The sequence below is a fragment of the Petaurus breviceps genome, unplaced genomic scaffold (assembly GCF_028583685.1).
Source record: "Petaurus breviceps papuanus isolate PSGF00001 unplaced genomic scaffold, PetGlider_PUasm1.0 178, whole genome shotgun sequence".
Classification (NCBI taxonomy): Eukaryota; Metazoa; Chordata; class Mammalia; order Diprotodontia; family Petauridae; genus Petaurus; species Petaurus breviceps.
Genome location: NW_027185777.1, coordinates 5,966,042 through 5,982,824, shown reverse-complemented (window position 1 = coordinate 5,982,824; position 16,783 = coordinate 5,966,042). Strand labels below are relative to the sequence as shown.

The window sequence follows — 16,783 nt, the reverse complement described above, 5'->3', positions numbered from 1 at the left end:
TTCCCCCTCAAGTTTACTTTGAAGACTATACATGAAACTTTGAAGAGCAAGAAACAGCCATTAAATTAGCTACTTCCTAGTCTAACAGAAATATTACTGCCAAAAAGGATTTGTATAGTCAATCAACAAGCTACACAGTCCTTCTGAAAGGGACTATATTTTTTCTAGAAGTACAAAATGGGCAGGAAAACACTAAATACAAAGTAAGTGAAAGAAAGCAAAAATAAGGAAATAAACCAATGCAGAGAATGAAGAGAGAAAATTTCCCTTTTTCTAAAACTAACATAAGAAAGAAAAGAAGAAACAGAAGGTTGGGGTATAAAAACAGAAGATGATAGAGAAAGATCATTAAAACCATTTTATATTTGGACTTCATAGATTTTCTATCTACTTGTAATCATTCTAAACACAAATGTGGGATCTACTTAATGAGAATTTTTAAAAATTAAAATTTAACATTTGTTAAGTGCCAATGTGATTAATAGGACAAACAAAAACCAAAATGTATTTATCACATTAAACTAAAATTTATCAAATAAGCATGTACAAAAAGATCCAAATAGAGTGATAAGATAGAGTGGTATGAGTGGAAAAGGGGAGAAAGGGAAGGAGGCTAGGAGGTTCAAAGAAACTTCATGAAGAAACAGCACCTAATCAAGGCATTAAAAGATGAAAAGAGTTTCAATTGGCAAAGCTATTTGGGGAAAGAATATGCTAGGCTCTAAAATGTTGGATGTTTCTCCTCTAAAACCTCTTTTAGAATCACTTTTCTGAAAACTGAGTTGGTGTGAATTTTGGGAAAAAATCATCAAAAGAAAGAAGATATTAAATTATTAAAGTCAGCAGAGGACAACAGAAGACATGTTTTTTAATTTCAAAATTCCTAAATTATTCTATATAGTAGATGATATTCACTCAAATAAGAGATAAGCAGAGAAAAAACCTATATGGAATAAACATTTTGAAAAACCAAACTGAAAAAATCACAAAACTTACCTTGAGGAGTGTCATATATCCAAAGTCTGGTTTGTTTTTGTGTTTTTACAACATCAAATGGTAAAGTTGCAATAGATGCAATCTATCAGAAAGTAAACACTAATTACTATTTATCTTTAAATAGTATATAACAGTAAGCTTCCTGCTTGTCCCCAGGCACCACAATTTGTACAATAAACTATTTAACATTAAGAAAATCCTATTTTCGTTCATTCCAGGGCTACAGATTACTCGAACACTTGGTGCAGATATGAGGTACAAAAATAAGGATGATTACTTCCTAGTGAGAGAAAATATTATATTACAGAATAAAAAAAAATATATGAACTTGCAAGTAGTCAGACCTTGGGCAAGTGACAAACTCATTGAGTCTGTTTCTTTAAATGCAAAATGGAAATAACACTTGTACCTCCCACTTCATAAGGATATAATATGGCTTAAAATGAATCAATCAACAAGCACTTATGAAGTACCTACTAATGTGCTGGAATCCTTAGTGGTCTACTCATTAGGATTCAATGCTATCACCACCATGGCCCAGGTTCAATTCCCAGTTAGGGAAGACCTATGGGTGTCTAGTTGGTACAATGGACAGAATGTTGGGCCTGTAGTCAGGAAGACTCATTTTCCTAAGTTGAAATCTGAACTCAGACACTTACTAGGTGTGTGACCCTGGGCAAGTCCCTTCACCCTGTTTGCCTCAGTTTCCTCCTCTGTAAAATGAGCTGGAGAAGAAAATGGCAAACCACTCCAGTATCTTTACCAAGAAAACCCCAAATGGGGGCACAAAAAGTCAGACACAACCGAAAAACTGAACAACATGACAGAAACTATTCTAGGCTCCAGAAAAACAAATAAAAAGATAGGATCGTCCCTGTCCTCAAGAAGCTAATTTATAATCTACTGTAGGATAATGTTCAGAGACAGATCAATAGAAGATATACACAAAATAAATATAAAGGGATTAGGAGGCACTACTGGGCACTCAGGACTGATGAGTTAACATATATGAAAGTACAAGTGACATAAATATAAATTATGACTAATAGCTATCTACAGATATCAATGATCTAACAAGGCTCAACAATGGGTTCATCCACCCCTGACTCTACCTATGTGAACTCAGACAAGTCATTTAAACTCCACAGCCCTCAGTTTCTTCATTTTTTAAATGAAGGGGTTAGACTAGAAGGCCTCTGAAATCCCCCCCAGCTCTAGAGCTATAACTCCATATAAATTTGTCAAAAGTTTGTCATTGATTGTCAATGTAAGATAGGCTTTTAAGAAAGTATTTATTTTAGTATCTACACATATTTTACTATATTTAAAGCATTTGACTTATTTTATTTAAACAATATTGTAAATACTTCAGAAAATCATTTTTGATTAGCTGACTTTGTTCTTAAAAATCGTTTTAAATGTCCAGGAAAGCTATGTGACATGAGAAGCAGCATGATGCAAGGGCAGAGGATTAGCCTTGGAGTCAGGAACACCTAGGTTCAAGTCTTGCCTCTGACACAGATTCACTGTGTAAACTGTGGGCAATTCACTTCACATTTCAGCCACCCAGGCTACTCCCTACAACCAATATCTATGAAGCAACTGGTGATCTGCACTGTTAGAGGGAATTTCCATACAAAGATTTTCTTATGCCAACAAATTTTAAGATCAAGCCCCTTCCCCCCATCAAAAAAAAAAATTGTATTTACACATTACTTCATTTAGTTGTTATATATAAAATCTTAAATTATATGACCATCATTATTCTGAAATACTAATAACAGAAAAATGACTCACAGAACCAGACATTGCCCCTGCAGTAAAATTAATTCCAAAAGTTGGCTCACATTTGTCAGAGCTTTTGCAAAGCCACTTCTTAAACACTTCAAAGTTATACCAGTACATTGCTGTGAAAATAGAAAAGAAATACTTTGAGAAGTGAAATAGAAAATCTGATATTACAAATTTATATTATATCAATAAATGGAGAGAAAGAAAACTCTAACTCTGGGACAGAACCAACACATACCTATGTTAAGGGCACATACTCAAGAATTGTTTCTTTTTAAAAATTTAGTATTTTATTTTTCCCCAGTTACTCAAGAATTTTTTTATTAAAAACTATACACTGTGATTACTTTTCTTTAATATTATAAGAGGAACATTAAAACAAAATGGAAAGCTGTGTAAGTATAATAATCTTGATCGAGGAAAAGAGGTAAGAAAATACATCTCTCTCTCCTTTCACTGCAGGGATGGGTGTGGAATACTGTATAAAATTTGTGTAATACTCTTATCAGATGCAGTTGATTTTTCAGTTGGACTTGCTGAATTTGTTTTTAATCTTTGTAACAAAGGAAGTCTGGATTGTTAAGGAACTAGAAAATATTTATTCAGAAATTAAATATGACTTAAAAACAAAACTTAAATGAAGTACTGATAAATGTGGAAAAAACAGGTAACTGGAAGGAAAACAAGCAGCTGTTGGTTAACTTTTTTCTGACAGGAAAAAAGTCAATTCTAGGGAAACTAAATGTATTAAGTCCAACTTTTTTGGTCTCTTTCAGCTGAGATTTTTTTATGACTGTGAAGGGGAACATACAGACAGCTGTGATAGAGAGTTGCAATTCAGTCAATTAGATGAGCTGAGGAAAACTGACCTATTCTTTCTGATAAGGTAAGGCAGATGAAGTGAACTTTTTACTACACAGAAATGCAAAGTTCGGAAGGACTTCCTAGAATGTTTCTAATTCCTAGAAAGGAGTCAGGATAAATTGCTACTTAAGTCTATGAGTCAAAATCAAAATCAGAATAAATTTGATCATTGGTAACCTTTCAAGTTTAATGATAGAAGAACTTGTTTCTGTACATTGTATCTTGAATTACATTTACTATGAAAGGATTACTAATTGCTATGTTGAGATAATTTCTATGCTGAGAGAGCAACTGGTAGAGATAGTCAGGTCCTCCCTTCTTCTATTTCTCCTCTCCCAAGGGGGGTAAAAAAAAAAAAAAAACCAGAGGATGGAAAAAGACTAGCTAAACATAAGGATAACAAAAAAACCTGGTAGCTGATGGTAATGAAATTGTGATTTAGGAAAGTATTACTGCTCAAAAATAAATAAACACACCACTATAGGATGTTTTAAAAGGAGAAAAACAGAACCAGTAAATAATCATTATATTTTAAAAACTCATTATTGTTTAAATTGTTAATAAAATTCTAAGGTTCAACTTAAGTTTTAGTCTTTGCTTCTTAAAAAAAAGATGTGGAAAAACTAGAGTTTTAAAATGTGCAAGAAACAGGAGAAGGTACTATGAAAGACATTTTGAAAAGCTGAAATAAGGAGATGAGTAAGAGAAGTTTCCAGAAGTGCTAATACTAGCAAGCATTTATGTACCTCTTTAAGGTTTTCAAAGCACTGCACACATTATCTTAACTGATCTTCATAACAACTGATAAGGAAACTGAGGCTGAGAAAGGTTAAATGACTTGCCCAGGGTCACATGGCTAATATGTGACTGAGGCAGGATTTGAACCCAACTGTTTTTGACTCCAAATCCAGCAATCTATGCCACTAGCTACCTCTGACATGTATATAATTTATAAGTACGTAAGAAGTCACTAATGAATATTTTACTTTACTATATAGGATGACAGAAGAAGATAGGAAGTGGGGTTAATTGAAGATAGGTTTTATTAGACATAACAGAGTTAAGAAAACTAAGAGATAAATTGAAGACAGGTTTATTAAACATAAAACCTTACTGATTAAGATCAAGCAGTAGAGTAGGCTGCAAAGAAGCAGTGCCATAACTTCTCCAGACACCTTTAAAAGAGATTAGACATCTGTTTGGGATAGGGAGGGGACTGAGATACTTGGGTTTAGCTGATTTTAAATTATGTAATTCTATGATTAAATAGGTATTTTACATTTCAAAATGCTATATGTCAACATAAATGAAAGAAGCAAGGAAAGGAAAACAAGAATAGTGGAAAAGGATAAAACAAAGAAGTAATAAAGAAGAAAAGGGGGGAAGAAACAGTAGGGAAGAGAAAGCATAATTTATTTAGGCCTTAGACAAGTAGAAATTGTGGTTTGACATTAAATACCACCTCTCAATTGTACCAAGAGTGGTTACCTTGCACTGGTTCCCTTTATCTTCTAATTCCTCAACAACTAGGATGCCCTTATTTATGAGGTATTTTCCTATTGTAGGCCCATCCAAAAAAACAAATTAATATAAATCGACTTTCAATTATTTTTAATGATTCTACAGATAGCAGTGGTAAAAATAATCCCATCCTCTACTTGAACTCAAATTATTCATGGGTGACCTTAATGATTTTTTTTTTTGCAGCAGCACTAATTTATCCTACTAATTATGTTATGCTCAGACTAATATTAAAATATAAGTTTATATCCACTGACCATGATTTTGCCAAATGTGCATCAAACGGCTGAGACAAAACTTGGATTATAAATATACTTAATATAGGTCCCATCATTAATTTATTCAAAAAACACTAACAAATGTCTAAAAGCTCAGCACTGATTCTGGTGTTCTGTAGGTCCATAAAATGACAACATAGCCCCTAAAGAGTTTAAAAATAATTCTCACAAAAGTGTACATAGAAACAAAAACAATCTAAAATTCAGCATAGATTAAAAAGGTAAATCCTACCTGAGAAAGGTACATCTCTCATAACAGTAGGACTCCAACCTCTCCAGAGTGAAATCCAACCATCATGTGACAATTTCCGTCTGACAAACAGATGTAATTCCTTATAAGACAATGCTTTGGATTGCATTTTGGTTCTAATCAACTCTAAGGGACTTATTACAGTTACTGCACCTACTGAAAATAACATACACATATGTCAAAATGCACATAAAAAGCATAATTTATTGTTTCACTGATGATAAGTGAAAGTTCCCTATTTCTCTTGAGTTATGCCCAAAATAAATACTGCAACCATAGAATCACAACTTTTTTAAATCACTAAACATTTTCCACATACATGCATGAGACAATATTTTCTGAGACAGTATTTACAGGAATCCTCTTTCCCATGACAGCTTGTTTCTTCTCTTTCCAGCCTCCTATCCATTCAAGTGTAATAAATATAACTCAACAAAGACTAGGGCAAAAACCTCTTCCAAATCAGCACCCTTCAAATTTCACTCCCATTATGTATAAAGCTATCTTGCCTCTCACTCAACTCTGAATATCCATGTTTAGATGGAGAAGGATCTGGAGGTTCTGGTCTAGTCCTGAATCTTCTTGGGTTCAAATGAGTCTTTGGAAGTTAGCATGACCTTAAAGTTGATGTGAAACCATCCAAACACAAAGAAATCAACCAGTCCTGAGGTAACCTAGATTTGTACTGATGCATTGGGTTTGCTAAACTCTAGATCCACATACTCAAAAGCTAGGCCTTCAGAAGGAGGGAAGTCAAAGCTAAGTTTAGCAAGGAACTTCTTGTTCTATGATAGATACCTCACACAGTTGTGGAAGTGCATAACTATTTAAAAAAGGTCTTTTAACCCTGACTGCAGCAATGTAATTCAACGATGATTTATTGAACTCCCATTATATGCAAAGCACTGCATTACATAATGCCTGGGGCAGCAGAGTACAACAGAAAGCACATTAGACCTAGAATCTGAAGGCCTTCTATCTATAAGCTCTAAGACCTTGAATAAACTGCTTCTTTTCTGAATTTTAGCTTCCGCACAGGGCTACTGTAAAGAAAAGCACTCTGTAAACTATACCAATGCTATTCGAATGATGCTGGTACTATTAACTCTACGGGGGATGTGTAATAAAGTTAACACCACTATAAACTGAGATTTAAAAATAACAGAATAGACTTATGACTCACATCTGGCCACAATTCCAGCAAAAATTGGTATGTAGGCTTCATTTTCTACTTTAGACTTCATAAATGAAGATAATTGGTCATAAGAAGTAAAATATATAACTGTAGCAGGAACTGCCATAACTCTGAAAGAGACAGATCAAATGAGAGCACAAAGACCAGAAAGCATAGGGCATGCTCAAAACCAAGCTGTACCACGAACTACACAGCAAGCTAAATTATACAGAATCTAAAACCCTTAAAAACTTTGTTTTGGTTGAAGAGTGTAGCAAAGTACTCTAAAGCAGTCATTTTCAAACTGTTCTGGCCTGTCTTGCTCACCTCTTCGACAAGGTAAACAACCTATCCCACACAAATCTACTTTTAGGGAAGAAAATAAAGTTCTTTGCAAGAACTAAAGATACTGGGTGTCACACTTGATAGGACACCAAGTTATGTTTTTAATTAAATACGACATGTTATTGAAACCAGGAACCAAAGCATAGATACTCTCATCTTATAAGCCTATAAAATAAATTTATAATACAAAACTATATAAACTACTTCAAGTACTATGTGATACTTAAAAGAACATTTTTTTTGAGAAAATTTTGAGAAAAAAAGTTTATAATGAGATCTGATGGAATGAATAATATTTGGGTGACATGAGTGCTAGTTATTAACTTTGTGACTTTGGGCAAATGACCTACCCTTTGTGTCTCAAACAAAATTTTATCCAGTCACTTCAAAGGAATAGCTTTGTAGATATAATAATTCTTTTTTACATAAAGCCAAATTATAATTTTATCATTAAAAACTACTAGTTCACATATTAACTCATATATTATAAGCTATTTTGTAAAATTTTGAGAGAATGAAAGCTATATGAACAAAAAATGTACATCATAATATATTTCATATTATATACATCTCTCAGTTCTTCAGTATGAAGGGCAAGCTAATCTAGGGAATAAGTAATACTTTATTTTTTTATAAGTGAAACAAAGAAATAATGTTATTAAAATGTCATTAGTCTCTTGTTGTTGTAACATCATACATAGACACAACAAAGGTAGTATAAAAAAATCAAATTTCAACTCACAGTGTAGGGGGAAGACCACTCCATAAGGATTTTATGCCCTCATTTCGAATAATTTTCAAAAAGGCATCCTAAAATGTAATTGGAAAAGAATGACTAATAAAGTTCATCTGAAGTTACTGACATAAAGATTTGATAGTAATTTTGTTTATTAATTAAATAATATCAATTAAAAATTAATTTAAATAAATTTTTAAAATTTTGTTAATTTTTAAAAACTGCCTCTGTAATATCTACAAAGAACAATGAACTAATATTAGGAAGATCTGAGTCTGAGTCCTTGCTCTGTCATTTAGAAGTTGTATTACCTATGAAAAAATTAGTTTCCCTAATTAACTACTTCTACTGTAATGGAATTACATTCTACTAACATAGAATTGAACTAATTGATTTCTAAGGTCTTTTCCACTCTAATATTCAGCTATTCTGACTCATGTGTGTACATTTAGAAAAGCAATTCTGTTCAACATAAAAAAGCAAAATGACTTTTCTTCTCACCAGAATCAATTCCAATCTCATGTAACTGTCCAATTTAGGTACTTATATGTATAGCAGTACAACTCTGGGATCCTAAAACTTAAATTTTTACAAAGCTATATAAGATAAACTACAAATTGAAATGATATTATTACATATATTTCTGTGTATATGGATGTATGTGCATTGCACATATACACACATAGACAAATATGCACATACATATACATATAGAAACAGACCCAATTCTTCAAGTCATGTGACTACTGCCTCCCAAAACTGACAATTTTCTAAATTTCTAAATTTTCTAACTTCAGATGTTTCATTTCTTTCATTGTCTCTCCATTTCACTACTTCATAACATCCTTAGTGACCTTACTTCTATTCTCTACATTTTTAATCACTTGTGTTGTGACAGTAAAGATGATGTCTACTTAGAAGACCACTTTTGAAAGTTTCCCTTTTCTCTACTAATATCCTTGCTAAGTATGCCTTTCATACTTGTGTAGATTATGGCAAAAAAAAATTGCAGATGGAAAAGTAAAAATATAGGTCTACAGTATTAATTAATGAACACTGACACAAAATTACTATATACATACTGCCAAGAATACAACAATATATCAAGGATTTAAGAGTCAGAAAACAGGTTTGAATTCTTCCTCACTAGTTGTATGACTGGGAAATTCAGAACCTTTCTCAGGTCTCAGTCTCTTCATGTGGAAAATAGGAATAATAACAGCACCTACTTCAAAAAGGTTATTGTAAGGATGAGATAAATGTAAAGCACTTTGCAAATCTTAAAAGTGCTATAGCTATTATTATTACCAGTAATAATTTTTATGATCAAGTATTATTAATTCTAGGATTGCAAGGACAGTTCAATATTAGGAAAATAATAAGCTTAATATCTTACTAGTAAGAAGACCCATAAATTATTTATTAATTACCTTCGGGAAGAGCAGCTGACAGAAACACTTTTAAAACAAGATTTTTCTTTAATAAGATAAAAAAATTTGAAATGAAAAAACAGCATTAGATAAAATGGAGAAATAGTAGATAATATCCCAGAAAGAGTGTTAAAGTAGAAATACCTACACTTACCATTCTCATTCTACATCATAATCTTTGAAATATTATGAAACAAGAAAAAAAAACTGAGGGAATAGGCTTAGGCAAAGGAGAGATGAAAATATCTCCAATTTGTAGATCACGTGGTGGCTATTTAGAAATCCCAAGAGTCAGCAAAAAAAAAAAATGGCTTCAGCAAAATAACAATACATAGGGTCAACTGACAAAAATAATCAGTTTTTATCACTAACAAAAATAAGAAAAGAAATTGAAAAGCAAGCACCATTTACAATAATGACAAAATATGCTAAATAACTGGGCATTAATATAACAAAGACACATAAAACCCAGAGGAAAACAATGACAAAACAATTTTAACAAAAATTTTTAAAAGTCAAGTGTAGAATTATTCCATGTCATGGCTGGGTCAAACCAATATAGCAAATTGATTCATACATACCATAGTAACCAAAATACCAATGGGATACTTCATAGAAATGGATAATAATGGAGAAAAAACAGTCACCAAGCCAGATACCATGAGAAGTAGCTACAGTGTAGAAATAAGAATTGTGGTTGAAAAGATTGTAGGGAAATCCAAGAAAGTAGCAATAAAAAAAAAAACTGTAGATGTTTATGTTCAGACAAAACATGGCTAAAAAGGAAGGTGAACTAGAGATCTTATCACAAAGAAAAGAATTTCAACTCAGATACCATAGACTCAACAGGATGGTTCTGTAAGCATATACTTTAATCAAAAGAAGTAAGATAGGTAAAAAGGATGATGGAGGGGGAAGCACTGGCAGATATTTGTGGGAGGAAATCTAGGAAGTTATATGGGGTTAATGGAGTGGAGTTCATTTAGGCAAAAATCAAGAGAGGCAGAAAAAGAATTCATATGCCATCAGAATTTATTAAAGACTGAACAAATAGAAAAAGAAAATGAGTTCAGAGAACAAATTTGGCATGAAGAAATGATATAGTAGTGATGGGAAACTTTAATTATACAGACATCACTGGAGGGGAGGAGGATATTATGTCAAAAAAACAGAGCAGCTAACAATTTCTAAAGTTTTAATTCTTCAAAGGGTGATAACATGGAGAAAGTCCATTCTGAATCTGATCTCAAATTAATTGCTAGGGTATAAATCATGGTAACACTGGGGATAAGTTTGTGAAAAAGGTGAGGAAAGGCAAGAACAGTCTGACATGCACAGATTAGGTCACATTTCAAAGAATTTAAAGATAAAGACAGATGCATTTATTAAGCACCAAGCATACTGTTGTATACTGGGACTAGAAATAAAAGCAAAGAAAATGTAGATCATGTATGTTTACATTTGTGTAGCTTACATTTCAACAAGGAAGACAAAAAGGAATACAAAAAGATGAATCATAAATGGAGGCAGAAGAGTGCCCACAAAGGGCAAGGCAGGTGGTGAGAAGGAAAAAAAGATATCTGAAAAGTGAGTGGAGCTGTGCATGAAGTACAGCTGGAAACCCTCCCACACAGTGGCTTGGGAAGGAAGGATTCAAAGATCAGAGGGGATTAAGAACAGAAAGTTCTCAAAAGAAACACACCTTTTCAATAACTACTTGAAAAATCGTTAAGACCCAAAGTCTTAAGTTAAGGCATATTTACCAATCCACTAACAAGCATTTATATGCATCAGGCACTACACTAGGCACTGGGAATACAAAGACTAAATTTAAACAGTCAATGTCAAAGAGCTTACATTCTATAGAGGGAACATATATAGATACAGATATGTATATGTACTTGTATACACAAATATGTGTGTGTTGGGGACGGGGGGGAGGGCATGGAGGCTCTACCAGATGAGAAGAGAGTGTCAGGAAAAGTCTTATAAAGGAGCGAGGAGTGCCGGAACTGGGGCTTTAAAGGAACCTACGAATTCTAAGAGGTAGAGGAAAGGAGAGAATACATTCCTTGCCTATGCAAAGGTAGAGAGGGGAGAAAGACACGATTCTATTACATTCATTTGTTCAGTCATTCCCAATCAATGGCAACCCATTTTGTTTGCCTATCACTTTTTTTTGGTTACCACAAAGAACACTTTTATTAATATCTGCTTCATATGGGGTTTAAAGACTGGACTGGCATAAGGAGCTCCCTGTACCAATGCAGGTTTGCACCTTCTCTATACCTTGCAGTCAATGAGAAGCTAAGTGACTTGCTCAGGGTTACATAAATAGCATGTATCAGAGGCAGGACTCCACTCAAGGTCTTCTTGAGGCCAGCTCTCCATCTGTTATGCTGCAATGACTCTCCTTTTGACATACACAAAACCCTTTGTTTCTGTCTTTGACCTCCTTGATGTAAATGCCCAGTGAATGGTAACACTGGGTCAAAAAATATGAACAATTTGGAGACTTTTCCCATATAATTCCAAATTGCTCTCTAGAATGGTTGAAACACTCTAGAGGTCTAGTATGCCTTTATTACCACAACCTCCCCAATACTTTTTTCTTCTTTTATCATTTTTGCCAATTTTACAGGTGTAAAGTGAAATCTCAGTTACTTTAATATGCATTTTTCTTATTAATGATGGGGAACAACCTTTGCAACTATAGACAAATGTACATTTCTCCTACTAAAAGATATGTGCATATCTGACTACTTATCTAGTGAGAAATGTATCATAAGATTATAGATTTCAAGCTGGAAGGGACCTCAGTTGTGCTGTGCCCAACTATATAGTAAGATTTTTGAAGGTAGGGATCATGTTTAATGATATGCCTACATAGTAGTGGGTGGGACAAGGGACAAAGGAAACAAAATTGCAAAGGAGTTCAGAGGCAGCATAAAGGCATGTGATAGCAGTCACAGGTCTACATGTTGTATTTAGCACCTATTTCTTAGGTTTCTGAGCTCTGCTTTATTTTAATATGGGTATATCATATAAACTAGTTTCTTAGTTTGAATTTGTGCTTTCATTTGTACAGCATATCCCCTGATGAACAAACCTCTAGTATTAATGCAAATCTGCAACTTATTCTACCACTTAAAAGTCTTGAGAGAACTGTTTGGGGCATTGAAAGGTTAAAGGCACTTGCCCAGGGTCAAGCTGCCACAATTGTCAGAAATGGGCCTTGAATTCTAGTTTCCTGACACTGAGGACAACTCTTGACCCGCTACTACTCCATGCTGCCTCTAAGAATATGTTATTCACACTTTAAAGACCTCAAAATCACAAAAGTATAGAATCATAGAATGTTAGTACTGGAAAGGAGCCGAAATTATGTAGTTCAACTCCCTTAATTTACGATGAGGAAACTAAAGTTCAGAGAAAGCAAATGAATTTGTCTAGTGGGAAGCAAACTTGAGTGAAGGGGGAAGATGAAAGGTTCATTCAGGTTATTCTCCCTGTCCTTAATGTTCATGACTCCTTGTTCTGAGAATAGGCAGCATCATTTTTCAAGCTTTACTCTGGCCTAAACAAGATTTACATATTGCCCAAAACAAATAATTGAAGAGAAATAAAACCATCTTCAAGCAGCAAGATACATATGGAAAAAATCATCAATAGAACAGAGAATGTAAATAAAGGAATGAACAGAAAAGCATTTAGGATCATGGACTCCAGGCTAGAGGAGACCTCCAAAGGCCACATAGTCCAACCCTTTCATTTTAGAGATGAGGAATCTGAGGCCCAAGAAGCTAAGTAACTTGCCTAACGTTGCAGAGGCAGTGGAAGAGATTGTGGTCATTTCCAACTTCCACTAAATGCTGACTAAGAACTAATAATCTAAAGAAACTCTGTATTACTGCATAAGACTTAAAAATAGAAAATTATGAGTGAGTGTCATTTCCTTACCAACGTTCCTCTGAAGCGGCCAGGCTTCTTGTACCATGCTTTGTTGCTACCCTCGTCACAGAAATACAGATGATCCATCAGTCCATTACAATATAAAAAACATCTTCCTGATGAAAAATACCAGAAGTCATTTCAAATAATGGCATTCCCTTTACAGATATGCACCCTGAAAGTTTACTTGCTCATCTTGAAAATTAAACCCTGATCAGATAATCACAGAATGTCACAATTGTAAAGGGTCCTAGCAGTCATCTAGTTCTAGTATATTTGAACAAGGAAATTCTCTACTTTAGAGCTAACAGATGGTCATTCAGTTTTTCCTTGGAGAGCTCCAGTGAGGGAGCCCACTATCTCTTGAGGCAGCTTATTACAGTTCTGGATAGATTGTTAGGAAGTTTTACTTGTATCAAAAAGAAATTTGTCCCCCCCCCCCCCTGCCAACTTCTATCCAGTGATTTTAGGTCTACTCTCTTAGTCCAAGCAGAACATATCTTACTTCTGGTATACATCAGAGCTCTTCAAGTACCTGAAGGGAGCTATCATGGCCTCTTTTCTTCAGTATGTATATTCCCAATCTCTTCCACCAATTCTTTCACCATTTTGGTTGTTTCCCATTTGACAACTGAACTAATTATCTAGAACTGAAGACAATATGGCATCCACGTATGGTCTGAATAGGAAAGATCAGAGCAGGATGACCATCTCCATTGTCCTAGATACCAGGTCTCTCTTAATGCAACCTAAGACCATATTAGCTTCGTTTGGTTGCCATTTGACAACATTTGTGTATGTTGGGCTTGCAGACCACTAAAATGCATGGGTCTTTTTCAGACCCCATCCTGAACTTGGGTTATAAAATCAACTTCTCAAGTATAAGACTTTGCATTTCCCTCTATTAAATTTTACTTTCTGAAAGGTAGTGTGGCAAAGTGAAGAGAAAACTAGCCTCTGAGACAGGAAGACCTGGGTTCACAACCACTTTCTGACTTACACAGACTCTGTGATCCGCAGAAAGTCCCTGAACCTCACAATTTTCTAGGCAACTCTCCCAGACTGTAAGCTTCAAGAAGGCACTGACCTGTACTAGTAGAATGAGATTTCTTTTACCAACAAAATCAAAAGTCCAATCCCTTTTATATTACATTTCATCCTAATTAGACTTGGCATGACATTCAAGCATGGTTTTGAATCCTGACACTGTCAACAAACCTGTTGCTATTCCGTATTACCTACCTTTGCATCAAATTTGACAAGTATTCCATTTGTTACTTTTTCTACATCACTGATAAAAATGGCCAACAGGTCCCAGCGTCACTCCACCAGAGACCTCTTCCAAATGCTCAGGATTCTTTGGACTTGGCCAGTTTTTATTTCACTTAACTGTACCATAATGTAGCCTACATCTTTTCTACAGGAGAGACTTCTCAAATGCTTCATCAACATCTAAGTAAATGAATTCCACAATTTTCTGATCTGCCAGTTTAGTAACCCTATTGAAAAGGAAAATAAGGTTAGTAGTAAATGACTTCTTCTTGATGAATCCATGCTTATTCTTTGTGATCACTACTTATTTAGCCAGGAAGTAAAGTGAAGCTCACTGTCCTATAGTTTCAGACTCTATTCTCTTCTCTTTTTTGGAAAACTGGGACATTCACCCTTCTTCAGTCCTACAGTACTGTCTTCCATTTTCTATCTTAGTAGCCCTGCACTTACATCTGCCAGTTCTCTTGGTGAGAATGTGGTTCTGAAGCAGTAACTAAAACTCATTAAGGGCACATAGGCTGTCTCTTACCATCTTCTAACTTACTTATCTTGGACACTAATATCCTATTAGCCACTTTTTTCCTGCATTCTCTAGTCTCGAGATTATTTTCCCTGTCATTAAAAAGAGAAGTAAAATAAGAGTTGAGAAATTCTCCCTTCTGCTTTCTTATCATTGCCCCATTCATGCCAAGCATTGTTCCTATCCCTTCTTTGATCTTTTCCCCAATATATCTAAAACAAAACCAGTTTTTTTTTGGTCATTCTTAGCATTCCTTGTCTGCTTCACCTCATTCTAAGTTTTAGTACCCCTGGATGATTTTTCTTTTCTTTTTTTTGGTATTTATTTAATATTTAATTTTTCCCTCTTACAACCCTTGGATGATTCTTAAAGGGCTATACCGACATCTTCCTAAAGCTTCAGTCTGGGCCTGTCATTCCCTTGCTCAAGAACTGAATAAAATACAAATTCCTCACCTTGGCATTTAAAGCCCTTCACAATCTGGACACCTTTCACATTACTCTCTTCATATACTTTACAACTGCATTCAACATTGGCTTACTTGCTGTTCCCAGACTTGGCAACCTCCCAATCCAATCTAACCAGAATTTATTTAGCTCTTCCAAGGCACTGTACCATGGGCTGGGGAAGCCAAGGCAAAAAGAAAACAAAAACTAATCTCTACGAATTCATATTCTACTGGGAAGAGAGAAGATAAAATATGTAAACATAAGTATATACATAATGATCTAAGGAAAGACTAGGGAAAGATCAGGAAAGGATTCCTGTGAAGGCAGCATATGAGTGAAGAACTCTGAAGAATGCTAAAGATTCCAGGAGGTAAAGGTAAAGAAGGAGTGCATTCCAAATAAAAGAGCATCCTGTGCAAAGCTAGAGGCAGGGTAATGCCAAGTAAAGGAAAATGCAAGAAAGTCATTTTGGCTGGATCATATAGTGCCTGAAGGGTATAATAAATAAGTCTGGAAGAGAAACAATTTAATACAGTAACCCAATATGAAAAAAAATCTAAGATCAAGACTCAGGGATTCAAACTCAGAGACTCCACGATAAGGGACTTCAAAATTCAGTGTTTTCTCCACCCCCGTTTTACTCCTGCATTCTCTAGTCTATGTTTTACTCCCTAACTAGTGTCACCCTCTAATCCTCAATTAGAGGTATTCTAGGATCATCATAACAATTCACTTGAAGATTTATGAGGCATTTTGTTCACAATAAGTCTGTGAAGTGGGTTACTACAGTATAAACTAATGGGGAAATGATTCCCTATTTGATAACTGCTAGGAAAACTGGAAAGTATTCTGACAAAAATGAGGGTGAGACCAATTATCCTGAGCCATATACCATAAAAAGTTTCAAAGGGATTAATTTCCTAAATATAAAATGCCAAATCATTTCTAAAAAATATGAGGCAAAAACTGAAGGATCTTTCACCATTCTGGCTGGTTAAAAATTCTTACCCAAATAAGGCAAGAGAAAAAAGAGAACATAAAGGAGAAAATGACAATTTTTATTACTTCAAATTAAAAGGCTCTGGAATAAACAAAATGAATACATCTAGAAAAAACCATTAAGTAGATGAACAATCTTCATATCTGACATCTCTGATAAAATTCTGGTATCTATGCTACATAGAGAAGTGAGCCAACTATATGATA

At 34.4% G+C, this 16,783-nt stretch overlaps 1 protein-coding gene across 3 annotated transcripts in view; it reads right to left on the bottom strand.

Moving 5' to 3' along the window:
• SLC25A40 (solute carrier family 25 member 40) overlaps window positions 1-16,783 on the bottom strand; it is a 42,096-nt gene that overhangs the window by 10,931 nt on the left and 14,382 nt on the right. For all 3 annotated transcript variants that reach the window (XM_069086227.1, XM_069086226.1, XM_069086228.1), the window contains exons 4-9: window positions 13,346-13,452; window positions 7,962-8,029; window positions 6,884-7,005; window positions 5,683-5,856; window positions 2,794-2,903; window positions 997-1,078 (exon numbers count right to left, since the gene is read on the bottom strand). In XM_069086227.1, the coding sequence (XP_068942328.1) occupies window positions 997-1,078; window positions 2,794-2,903; window positions 5,683-5,856; window positions 6,884-7,005; window positions 7,962-8,029; window positions 13,346-13,452 (663 nt within the window). The remainder of the gene's footprint in view (window positions 1-996; window positions 1,079-2,793; window positions 2,904-5,682; window positions 5,857-6,883; window positions 7,006-7,961; window positions 8,030-13,345; window positions 13,453-16,783) is intronic.